Below are 13001 nucleotides of genomic sequence, written 5' to 3'. Positions count from 1 at the left end.
GCATCATGAATCGTGGTATGCATTAAAGGGGCCCACTGAGACTCTTTCGCCCAGGGCCCATGAGAAAACCTGGAGCTGGCCCTGGTTGAAAGCAATTATGGAGGAGGGAGCGTCATGTGACACTCCCTTTCCCATCATTCCTCCTCTGCATCTGACGCAGCGGGGTGATGATGCGCCACGATGTGTCAGACAGTGGAGCTATCAGCTGCTGAGGTGATGAGAGAGACGCACTGCAGAGACTGAAGCAGCGGGGAATGAGCAGCGGTAAGTATGTATTTATTTATTTTTAAATCAGTAACTACTGATAATACTGGAGGACTGGGGCTGCATTTTACCCTATGGGGGCAGCTGTATTTTACCCTATGGTGGGGGTCTGCATTTTTACCCTATGGTGGAGGCTGTATTTAACCTATGGGGAGTGCATTATACTGCATACAAGACCATGGGAGTGCATTATACTGCATGGAGGGCTTTGGGGAGTGCATTATACTGTGTTGAGGACCATGGGGAGTACATTATAGTGTGTGGAGGACCATGGGGAGTGCATTATACTGTGTGGAGGACCATGGGGAGTACATTATACTATGTGGAGGACCATGGGGAGTGCATTATACTGTGTTGAGGACCATAGGGAGTGCATTATACAGTGTGGAGGACCATGGGGAGTGTCTTATACTGTGTGGAGGACCATGGGGAGTGCATTATACTGTGTGGAGGACCATGGGGAGTGCATTATACTGTGTGGAGGACCATGGGGAGTCCATTATACTGTGTTGAGGACCATAGGGAGTGCATTATACAGTGTGGAGGACCATGGGGAGTGTCTTATACTGTATGGAGGACCATGGAGAGTGCACTATACTGTGTGGAGGGCCATGGGGAGTGCATTATACTGTGTGGAAGACCATGGGAGTGCATTATACTCTGTGTAGTGTGAAGGTTTGTGTGGGAGCCATAATACTGTAAACAGCCTCATTACACTGCATGGAGAGCTGTGTGGGGGTCACAGTTGGGTATCATACTGTGTTGGGGTCACCATACTTTGCCTTGGGAGTTAAGGTGGAGTACAGTAGGGTCATTATACTGTGCATGTGGAGGAATTCACCATGGGGGTATCATACTGTGTTTGGGGGACACTATTGTTGGCATCACACTTTATGGGGCAATGAAAGAGGAACCTAGGACTTCAGCAGAAGGAAAATTACTATGTAAAGGATGGAAAGTTGTGAGATATGCTTTTCTGTGACCCCCACAATTATTTACTTTTTTTTTGGGGGGGGAGGGGGCTCAATTAGAACTTCTGCTATGCTATGATTCCTATGTACGCTCCTGGTGCCAGTAAATGTTGCTATTTATTTTTGGGTGGCAATTTTGCAACTTCAATTGGATAAGGTTTACACCATAAACTATCATAAAGTGATTAAAGCGGATCTGTTACTAGATTTCTTAACACAAACGGTATTCTTTATTAAAATAGATCATTCTAACTTGATGAGACTGGTGTATTTACTATGAAACTCCTATGTCAGCATGAATGTAAAATCATGATATTAAGATGAACATTTTATGCATCCAGCTTTAAAAAGAAGTAACTCATTAATCCAATTGTGTTTAAGCTTGACCCAGCCTGACAGGCAGCTGCAGCTTGTGCTGAGCAGTGTGAGATCTCAGTAGGAGGAGGGACACCGAGGAGATGTTAATCAGGCATATGTGGCAGATATGGAGTTAAACTTTCATAAAGGATTATACAGCTATTTTGATAGATTTTTAAAGTGAATACAGCATCTGAGTCTAAGAAATGTATTAAATGCAGTTTGTATTGAAATATGACGAGAGATACACTTTAATAAATGTTGTCCTCTAAGACTACATAGATCTTTGCATAAATTGTCCTTCATGCACTAATCATTTTATCGCTTACTGTTCTTCAGGAAATTAATCAAACATTTAAAAATTACATCATTAAAAAGGCAACATATGCACAAACATATATATGGACTAATATATATTTATAGTGTTTGTTACAAAAAAAGTTCATGTATAATTACACTGTCATTTGTACATTCATTTTGAATTTATCATATCTATATAAGCAGAAATGTAAAAAAAAAATCAGTGGATCGAATATTTAGATTTTGGCAAGTGGAATAGTGGTTTATTGTTTGTCTGTGATATTGTAGTGTAGGAGGCAAAAGTTGATGCAGTCAGTTTACTTTTTTGCTTTCATCCTTCTTCCCCAATTTTGTCATTTCTTTAGCCCCACTGGAAGCAGTCGATATGCCTCATCTGGGGAGCTCAGCCGAGATTCCACTCAGCTCAGTGATGATTTTGACCCGGAGAATGACAGTTTGCAGGGTTCAGAAATAGAAGAGGAGAGGGACAGAGACTCATATCACTCCTGTCACAGTTCTGTCAGTTACCGAAAAGATTCTCCAAACTGGGAGGGAGAAGAATGCCCTGAAGGCTACAGCGATGAAGATGATGATGAAGGGGGCTACCCTGATAGTAGAGGCCAGCTCTCCGATAGAGAACTTTATGATGATGAGCTTCAGGATGAAGAAGATGAAGATAGGAAAATGAGATTTGAATTAGAAGGCTCCTTGTATCTGTCTGGAGAGGGTAAAGAGAAGACGCCTCCAGAGATCCCAAAGGAGAAGGATTTGTCCCCAGAAGTTCCTCCAGAGGCTGAGGCTGTACCAGCTCCACCTGAAACCCAAGAGCCAATATCAACATCAGAAAGGTAAAGGTAGAACACAACTAAGTACTTGACTAGAGATATATGCTAACAGAAATGTTACATAAAATAAAACGTAATCGATAAAATGCACTGATAAAATAGTTAAAGCAGGAATGCTAAATATTTTAACAATTATTGCCCGTTGCTTCCTTTTGCAATATTCCTAATGCAGCTGTGTAGACTAAGTAAATGGAAATATCAGTTATATCCATCTGGGCCATTCATGATATAGGTTTTTAAAAATATATCACACTGCAGCTAGGTAACAACCCTGACTTTTTAAAGTAGGTTCCTGGTATGAAAAGAAAAAAAAAACATAATTTAAAAAAAAACAGTTTTGACTGATAATTTAGTGAATGCTCATGGGATCTTATATACACAGCTCAAAAAAATAAAGGGAACACTCAACACACCCTAGATCTGAATGAATGAAATATTATCATTGGATACTTTGTTCTGTACAAAGTTGAATGTGCTGACAACAAAATCACACAAAAATCATCAATGGAAATCAAATTTATTAACCAATGGAGGCCTGGATTTGGAGGCACCCCCAAAATTAAAGTGGAAAAACACACTACAGGCTGATCCAACTTTGATGTAATGTCCTTAAAGCAAGTCAAAATGAGGCTCAGTATTGTGTGTGGCCTCCACGTGCCTGTATGACCTCCCTACAATGCCTGGGCATGCTCCTGATGAGGTTGCGGATGGTCTCCTGTGGGATCTCCTCCCAGACTGGACTAAAGCATCCACCAACTCCTGGACAGTCTGTGGTGCAACGCGACGTTGGTGGATGGAGCGAGACATGATGTCTCAGATGTGCTCAATCGGATTCAGGTCTGGGGAACGGGCGGGCCAGTCCATAGCTTCAATGCCTTCATCTTGCAGGAATTGCTGACACTACAGCCACATGAGGTCTGGCATTGTCCTGCATTAGGAGGAACCCAGGGCCAACCGCACCAGCATATGGTCTCACAAGGGGTCTGAGGATCTCATCTCGGCACCTAATGGCAGTCAGGCTACCTCTGGTGAGCACATGGAGGGCTGTGCGGTCCTCCAAAGAAATTCCACCCCACACCATTACTGACCCACTGCCAAACTGGTCATGCTGAAGGATGTTGCAGGCAGCAGATCGCTCTTCACGGCGTCTCCAGACTCTGTCACGTCTGTCACATGTGCTCAGTGTGACCCTTCTTTCATCTGTGAAGAGCACAGGGCGCCAGTGGCGACTTTGCCAATCCTGGTGTTCTGTGGCAAATGCCAAGCATCCTGCATGGTGTTGGGCTGTGAGCACAACACCCATCTGTGGACATTGGGCCCTTATACCACCCTCATGGAGTCGGTTTCTAACCATTTGTGCAGACGCATGCACATTTGTGGCCTGCTGGAGGTCATTTTGCAGGGCTCTGGCAGTGCTCCTCCTGTTCCTCCTTGCACAAAGGCGGAGGTAGAGGTCCTGCTGTTGGGTTGTTGCCCTCCTACAGCCCCTCCACGTCTCCTGGTGTACTGGCATGTCTCCTGATAGCACCTCCAGCCTCTGGACACTACGCTGACAGATACAGCAAACCTTCTTGCCACAGCTCGCATTGATGTGCCATCCTGGATGAGCTGAACTACCTGAGCAACTACTGTGGGTTGTAGAGTCCGTCTCATGCTACCACGAGTGTGAAAGCACAACCAACATTCAAAAGTGACCAAAACATCAGCCAAAAAGCAATGGTACTGAGATGTGGTCTATGGTCCCCACCTACAGAACCACTCATTATTGAGGGTGTCTTGATAATTGCCAATAATTTCCATCTATTGTCTATTCCATTTGCACAACAGCATGTGAAATTGATTGTCAATCAGTGTTGCTTCCTAAGTGGACAGTTTGATTTCACAGAACTTCGATTTACTTGGAGTTATATTCTGTTGTTTAAGTGTTCCCTTTATTTTTTTGAGCAGTATATATCACATTACCATATGTAGTTGAACTAATGAGACTACGAGAGATATGCTCTACTTTCTGACTACATTTATTTCAGCCATCAGGATATTAATTTTGACCAACTGTTGTTAAAGTGGTTGTACTTTACTCGGACAACACCATCTCAATCACTATATTTTCCCCATGTAAAATATCAACAGCCTATATACTCAACTCTGGTGCGAACACCATACCTACGATGCTGCCACCCCGGGGATCACGTGACATTGTTATGTCTCGCAAGCCCAGGAGCCAATCAGTAGCGACTTCACTCTCACTTCCTTTGGATGTAACTGACATCCCGGTGTCATTTTTGTCCAAAGGTAGTAAGAGTGAAGTGGCTGCTGATTGGCTACAGGGCTTGAGTAACATAATAACGTCACGTGATCCCTGGGCGAGCAGGCGCCGACATCGCTGGAACGGCTCAAGCACCAGAGGTGAGTATAAGTGTTATTATTTCACATGGGGGAAATATAGTGATTGTGAAGGGATTGTACAAGTACAGAACAACCTCTTTAAAGCACTGCTACCTACTTGATGTTTTTTTTAAGTTTGTCATTTAGGCAGTGCTGTGATCTTTAAGTCTGGTGTATTCGTAAGCTGTGGGCTTCTCCAGCATTCTTATTCTCAACTTTCTCCATGTTAGGCTGGTTTGAACTGTAATATGGATATGTTTTTGCTCCAATATTACCGAAATCAGAGCTAGATAACTATAGCTTTCTATGGTGATTGAAATTTGGTGCTAGGGAACTGTAGAGAATATGAGTGTATATAGAGTCCATAATACAAGATTAAAAAAGCACCTGGAATTCTCATATCTTAAAGAGACTTTACTGTGCATATGAAGAATGTTGTCAATCAGCTCTAATTTCTATGTAATGGTACATTCCTGACCTATACCCTGTATTTCTGGGCATGAAAGACATTTTAGTAAAATAATACTAAATTTATACAGAGGGATATAAATACACAAGCAAAGGTAACAATGTGACTTAAAGGTGTGTAAGTATTTGACTGTTTAGAAATATTAATTTTCAATACGTCCTATCTTACACGGAATTGATTGTGAATTATTCTGCCAATCTGCTTTGCATTATTAACAAATATTTGTATTTGACTTTTATACATAGCATGTAGATATGTCTCATTTTATTTAGTTACAGGGATGAGACTCCTGGCATGTCAAGAGCTAAATCAAACTGGCTTAGGGCATTCAACAAGGTGCAGATGCAGCTACGAGAGGTACGTGCGACAGAGACAAAGTCCTACAACTTTCAAAACACAGACATAGAGTAGAACAGACATAGAGTAGAAATGCTTAAACAATGGTTAAGCTCTCTAAAAAGGTTTCAAGGGTATCGCGAAAAAGCTCAGATTTTTTTTAAGTTCAGCACTGCTGCAAATAAATCCCATCAACTTTTCTTTTGCCCTGTCTGATTGTCATTTTATGTTTTGTTTCATGTTTTGTTTATTTTATTTTTATTTTTTACGTCATTTTGTGATTTTTTTTTCCATTCAGAATGGCTCCTTCTGTTCGCCCTTTCCCTGTTCACAAATTCATCTTAAGCATCATTCTGTCTCACTGGCAGAGGCCAAAGATATCCATCACAGGTAGGTGAGTAGTGAGTGATTTATAGTATCTCTAGAAATATCTAGTATATTAGCCATCATGTTTCGCCAATATTATACTCAAGGAGATATCGTCACCGATTCATGCTACCACCATAAAGAAGGCATTTTAGCAATATAACTATACTTGCTTTGAAGAGAGAACTGGAACATATAAAGAACAGACAGTCATGAGTATTGACCTTAAATCTCCACATAACATATTTAAATGAGATTAAGGCCATTTTCAGATGAATGTATTACAGAGGTGAACAAGGTATAACTCTCTCTTGTATTATTTTGGGACACAGAAGACAGTAGTTTGTGGTAGAGGGGAACACTAAAGCTAAAACCAAGCTCCTCTTAAAAAGCCTATACCCCCTGACAGGCTTTGAACTAACTACTTTTAACAATATGACTGTAGGAGGCATTTGTTTTGCTTTTTTTTACATATTTTACAAAGACAACATCATCTTCATATTGACCCCAGTGAGTAGGGTGATTAGTGCGCTATTTATCACAATGTTATCCTCACCTCAAAAAGGACCACAGCTGGCTATCTTCACTGTTACTCACAAGCTCAGTGCTCCTGCCAGGTCGCCTTCCACCAGATTCTCTCACAACAGAGTAAAAGAGCCAAAAGGCATTACCCAACTCGTACTTTAGATTTGTTGATGTGAAAAAGAGCAAGACAGGGTGCGTACAGTATAATAGATAAGTGTTTTCTTTTACCTATAACCCAGCACCCAATCACCTCCAACCCTCCCTGCCATCTTCTTTTCCACTTCTTTCCTCCTCCATGGAGTTTTTTTCTTCTTACACTCAAGGGAGGAGAAATGGTGGTTTATTTTCCCATTCTTCATCTGTAGACATCCATTTGGCCACAGATTCTGCTCAAGCCCTGACTACACTGATATATGTCCTTTACTCCTTTACCCTATCACCAGGGCTGTATTTGACATTCATGGTGCCCTAGTTACTTTAAGTGGTCACACCCATTACTGATAAGTCAAACTATGAGTATGTGCACACGACATCTATTAAAGTCAAATCTGCTATGTAACCCTGAAAAAGCACTAATTAAAAGCTAAAAAGAATGAACATCTACACTTGCTGCATATATGTTCAGTCTTTTGAGCTTCTTTTAACAGCTTCAGGTTTTCAAAGACACCAAGAGGTTAAAATAGATAACCTAACCATTTTTCATGCTACCGCTAGGAAACCGCTCACTAGCACTTAATACAATTTAAATAAAAAAAAACGGTGAACAAAAAATGTTGGAAAAGAAGCAAAAAACAACGGCTTTTGGACAAAAAAAGACGTCAGTGTGTCCTAATGTGTTTTCAACCTGAAAAATTTACAGTATTCGCAGATGTCTAAAACACATTGTGTGCACATACCCTAAAAGTTCACATAGCCTTTAGATAGTAATTAAGGCAATCACACACATTAGACTAAAGTTGGCCGAACTCAGAGACAGACAGGTTCGGTCGACAGTGTAATGATTGTCAGGGAAATAAGGATCCAGCATGTACGAATTTGGACTGCGGATGCTTTTGTTCTCTAAAAACGAAGCACAGTGCCAGAAAAGACGAGCGCGCTCAGCAAAGTGAGCACTTCTGTACATGGGAGACTTGGGTGAGATAGCTGCTAGCCTAATGATGGGACAGCTGTCTATAGCTTTAGTCAAATACTTGTTCAGCTGACATATATGGCCTCATTCAGACGGCTATATTTTTAGTCTGGCACACTAACTCTATAATGATCTACTATCAAGTCTAATAAATATTGCTACATCTACATGACTACATCACCAGAACCACTGTCAGTACGCAACTACATCACCAGAACCAACATCAGTTCACAACTATATCACCAGAACCACTGTCGGTACATGACTACATCACCAGACCACCGTCAGTACATCAATAAGTTTAGTATAGCGATCAAATGCAATGTCAGGTCAGCCCAATATAAAATTGTAGCACCTGAAATTTCAGCTCCCAGTATGTCTTTAAACATGAAATTTAAGCTCCCAGTATGTCTTCAACAATGGTAAGGTGATACTAGGAGTTGTTGTTACCAGCAATCTTCAGAGTGTGGACCATGCAGGAACCACAGTACTGATGAAGTGCAGGCAGTAGCATTATTAAACAATTATGGTATTTTTTAACTTTTGGGAGATATCATATGTTTTAGCTCCATTAATTTTGAGCACATTGGTGTGGGTCTGGGTCCTGAGATACCTACCGATTGCTCAAAAGACCTCTTAGAAGTGCACAGTTTAGGAGACAGGATTATGTCTTTCTACTGCATCTGCTCTGCTCTGCGTGCACTTTTTTAAAAAGTGTTTTCAACTGTGGATGGGGTTCTCAGGACCAGATTCCCCACCAATGTGCTCAGAATTATGGGGCATAAAACATAAAAAAATCTCCCCAAAGTTTAGTTACTCTTTGAGGTGCATTTACAATGCTGCCAATAATTGGAAACCTAATGGTCTATCTAAACAGGCTGTCAATCACCTGATGGACAAGCAAAATGTTCGTTTGTCAGGTGAAATAATTTTTCAGCTTACCTAAAGGGAGTCTGTCACTCCCAAAATGCCAGTTAAACTGCATAAACATTTACCGTATTTTGCAGACTATAAGACAAAATTTGGGGGAGGAAAATAGGAAAGATTTTTTTGTTAATAAAATGCGTCTTATAGTCCACTTTTACGGTAGCTTACCGGGAGCCGTGATCTCAATCTGCGCATGCGCCGCCTCCAGCGGCCATTTTCCCGCCGTCCATCCCAGTGAAAAGGATGGGACGTGCAGGGACTCCCATCATTTTCTGAAAGCCTGGAGCCTGCCACAGCTTTGCACCGCCAAACACCCCCTCCTCCCAACCGGGGGCCCACAGCATTGCTCCGCTCCTGCCGCCGCCTGCTTCCTGCAGCAGCTTCCTGCATCCTGCGACCTTGCACCGCCGCCTCCCCCCTCGGTAAGCTACATTCGGATTATAAGAATCACCCCTATTTTCATCACAAATTTGGGAGTCTTATAATCTGAAAAATACAGTACATAGAGGATGTGGCTCCTACAAAAATCATATACAGTTTATCTTAAAGGGGTTATCTGGTCTAGAATGACAAGTCTGTAGTCACTCTGTGTAGGACTGCAGACTTGTGAGTCCTCCCAGCGCACGCACTGTGGTTGTGGGCCAGATTCCTGCATGCCTGCAGCCTCCACATGATGCCCTAGAAGAGTAGCAAGCAAATTCGCTCAGTGAGGAGGAGATGGCCTTGTGATTCGTGTTGAGCGAAATTGTTTGGCATTTCAAATTCGGGTTCGTGTTCGGGATTCCGGCTTGTTCGCACCAAAAAATCGTCTCCGCCCATGAACATCCCTGATTTGCCACGCTGTGCGTGACAGCATGGCAAATCAGGGATGTTCATGGGCGGAGACAATTTTTTGGCGCAAACAAGCCGGAATCCCGAACACGAACCCGAATTTGAAATGCCAAACAATTTCGCTCAACACTACTTGTGATATGCGCATGCTGTCTGCTCATTCAACACCCCTCCTCTTTACTGAAGCCATTCAAAGGGCAGCCAAAGAGACAAGAACCAGGCACAAATGCCACACTGTCCTCCCTTTTAAATTATACGCACCACATCTTCCTCAATTATGAACTGTGATCTCCACACTGTCCCCACATCATGCTGCCCCCTCTTCACAATGTCCCACTCATGCTGTCCCCATTTCATACTGAGCCCTCCAAGCTGCCCCTCTCCATACTGTGCCTTCACACTGCCCCTCTCTATACTGAACCCCCCATGCTGCCACTTTTCCATAATGAGCTCCCCATGCTGCCTCTTCTCCATAATGAGACCCTTCACGCTGCCTGACTACTGACTTCCCCACACCGTCCCCCCACCATACTGAGTCCTTACACTGTCCCCCATCCACTTTGTTCTTTGCACTATCCCATCACTCTGTAAGCCACCCTAACCCCCAGTCTACAGTAATAGCCCCCTTAAACCTCAGTCTACATTAATAGCCACCCTAACCCTCAGTCTACATTAATAGCCCCCTTAAATCCCAGTCTACAGTAATAGCCCCACTAAATACCAGTCAACAGTAATAGCCCCCCTAAACCCCAGTCTATAGTAATAGTCCCACTAACTCCCAGTCTATAGTAATAGGTCTACTAAACCCCAGTCTACAGTTATAGCTCCCGTAACCTCCAGTCTACAGTTGTAGCCCCCTAGTCTCCAGTCTACAGTAATAGCCCCCCTAACCTCCAGTCTACAGTAATAGCCCCCCCAACTCCGTCTACAGTAATAGCTCTCCTAATCCCCAGTCTACAGTAATAGCCCCCTAATCCACAGTCTACAGTAATAGCCCCCTAACCCCGGTCTACATAATAGCCCCCCTAACACCCAGTCTCCAGTGATAGCCCCACAAAACACCAGCCTACAGTGATAGCCCTCTAACCTCCAGCCTACAGTAGTAGCCCCCTCTGATCCCCAGTCTATAGGAGAACCCACTGAATCTTCAGCGCTACGAGCGCTTACTTGCTCTCGTGTCTGTCCTCCCCCTGGCTCTGGTGGCTTTCCTCCTCCTGGTTCCCATCCTCCTCCTGGCCCCTGTCCTCCTCTGGGCCCCTGTCCTCCTCTGAGCCCCTGTCCTTCTCCAGGCTCCTGTCCTTCTACGGGCTCTGGTGTCTGTCCTCCTCTGCAGCGCCCTGCTGTGGCGTCTACAGCGTGATGAGATTACTTCATCGCGCTTTAGATTCGTCAACAGTGTTTAGACGCTGCAGCGCCTTCGAAGCGGGGAGCTGATTGGTGCTCTTCTGACCCCGGAAGTGCCAGCGCTAGTACTTCCGGTGTCAATCAGATCCCTGAGTCAATGCTTTATTTGTATTCATGTCTTAAAGATGCAAATATAAATGAATGGAATTGCACGCTCCAAAAGAAAAAGAAAAAAACTTACGATAGTAAGGCAATTACAGGCCTTACCATCCCGTCTCTTCTCATTGACTTACGATTGGCAGCTGGACAGCAGGCTGTTTAATAGGCCACATTAGAGATAAAGTTTACTCCCTTTCTTTTCCACCACTAGTGGTGCTAGTGGTGTGTATCATTTCAGAATACCTCCACTGCCTGGCTCTACGGTTCATGCCTTTCAGGTAAGGATCCTGACAGAAGGCATGTTACTGGTAATACCAGCCTGTTGCTAGGTTTTCTGGATACTGCTCTGCAAAATTAGCCAGGAGAACAGCCCAGCTAGTAGCCAAGGGTATGGTAATGTAGACTATTGATGATTATAGTGGTTTCTATAAGCAAGAAGATGGATAAAATAACTGTTTGCCAAGACTGTCTGAACCAAATGATTTGCTGTCTTCCCAGTGCCAGGGTTCAGTGTGAGGTGGAATGGGTGGATAAATTGCTGAGTTACTGAGTTGGGGGGGGGGCGCTGGTGATTTGGTGTTGCTTAGTCATGGGTGGACTCTTCATGATTGGGCTGTAAATCTTCCTGGTTTTATACTCCTATGGAAAGATGGGTCAAATAAAAATGAGGAGTATGTTGGGAGCAGTATGAAAGTTTGTGTGAAAGAGGCAAAAGAGGGATGAAGATTTTGAGGACACTAAAATTGTGTGAGTGGAATTACCAAGGAGGTAAACACTAAAAAACTATTTAAGGTTATTTATTGATGCCCTCAACATCACTGAGGAGTTGAAAGGTCGACTGTGTAATCAAATGGATCAGGCAACACAATCCGGTACAGTGGTGATAGTGGGAGATTTTTACTACCTAGATATTAATTGGGGTCATGGTTCTGCTTCAGCTGCAAAGGGGAAAAGTCCATAACTTGTTGCAGCATAATGGTTGAGCCATTTTGTGGAAAATCCAACAAGAGACAATCTGTAATAAAATCAGATAAAATACAAAATTTATGGCAGGTAGACAAATAAAGCAAGAAAAAAATCTAAATATATAAATTAAAAAATTGTAACAGAATTGTCACTGAATATCAGGAAAAGGTATAATTAGTAAGTGGGTTCTTTAGCTCTGTATATACTGTAGGGGTTCACTCTCAGATAGCGCTTGGAATACAAAGTCACAGGGTTATTATATCACCCATGGAAAAGTGTTTATTTCCACTGGTGGCACAGTACCGTGAACTGTCCAGGCACTAACTAAACAATATAAACCCTGGCTATTCAGACATGGCTGAGCTTGTCTCAGTTTGGTCACTCAAAACAGCTGTTGTCCATAGCAACCAGTGATATTTGCATTTAGATGCACACGGCCTGTGCAGTCTCTTCTCAGAGCGATTCTGATTTGTCTCTCAATGCAACCCACTCTGCTCAGGCTCCCCAGCTGACTGATAAGTGAACATATGGCCTGGCTCTAGTCATAGCTATTCAGGTGCACCTAATCATGACCTGTAGTGCTAGAATTTAACCCTAGCCTACTTGGCTTTCCTACAATACCAAAGAGGAGAGAGTCTCTGATGTAGTCTAGGTCACAGCGTTTAATACATAGGTTGAAAGAAGACTTATGTCCATTGAGTTCAACCTATAACTAGGGATGGGCTGCAAGCGGAGACGTCAGTAAGGTTACCGCAGTTCATTGGCTGTGAACTGCGATAACCTTACTGATGTCACTGCTTTATATACCAGTTCGGTTCGGGTACCAG

At 43.0% G+C, this 13001-nt stretch overlaps 1 protein-coding gene across 1 annotated transcript in view; it reads left to right on the top strand.

Annotated features, from left to right (window-relative positions):
* UNC13A (unc-13 homolog A) overlaps positions 1-13001 on the top strand; it is a 338122-nt gene that overhangs the window by 124337 nt on the left and 200784 nt on the right. The window contains exons 11-12 of the mRNA XM_073686302.1: positions 2258-2740; positions 5864-5948. Coding sequence (XP_073542403.1) covers positions 2258-2740; positions 5864-5948 — 568 coding nt within the window. The remainder of the gene's footprint in view (positions 1-2257; positions 2741-5863; positions 5949-13001) is intronic.

Source organism: Phyllobates terribilis, unplaced genomic scaffold (assembly GCF_046119375.1).
Source record: "Phyllobates terribilis strain yellow unplaced genomic scaffold, ASM4611937v1 Scaffold_1__5_contigs__length_1240528914, whole genome shotgun sequence".
Classification (NCBI taxonomy): Eukaryota; Metazoa; Chordata; class Amphibia; order Anura; family Dendrobatidae; genus Phyllobates; species Phyllobates terribilis.
This window is presented reverse-complemented; position numbering and strand designations above follow the sequence as displayed.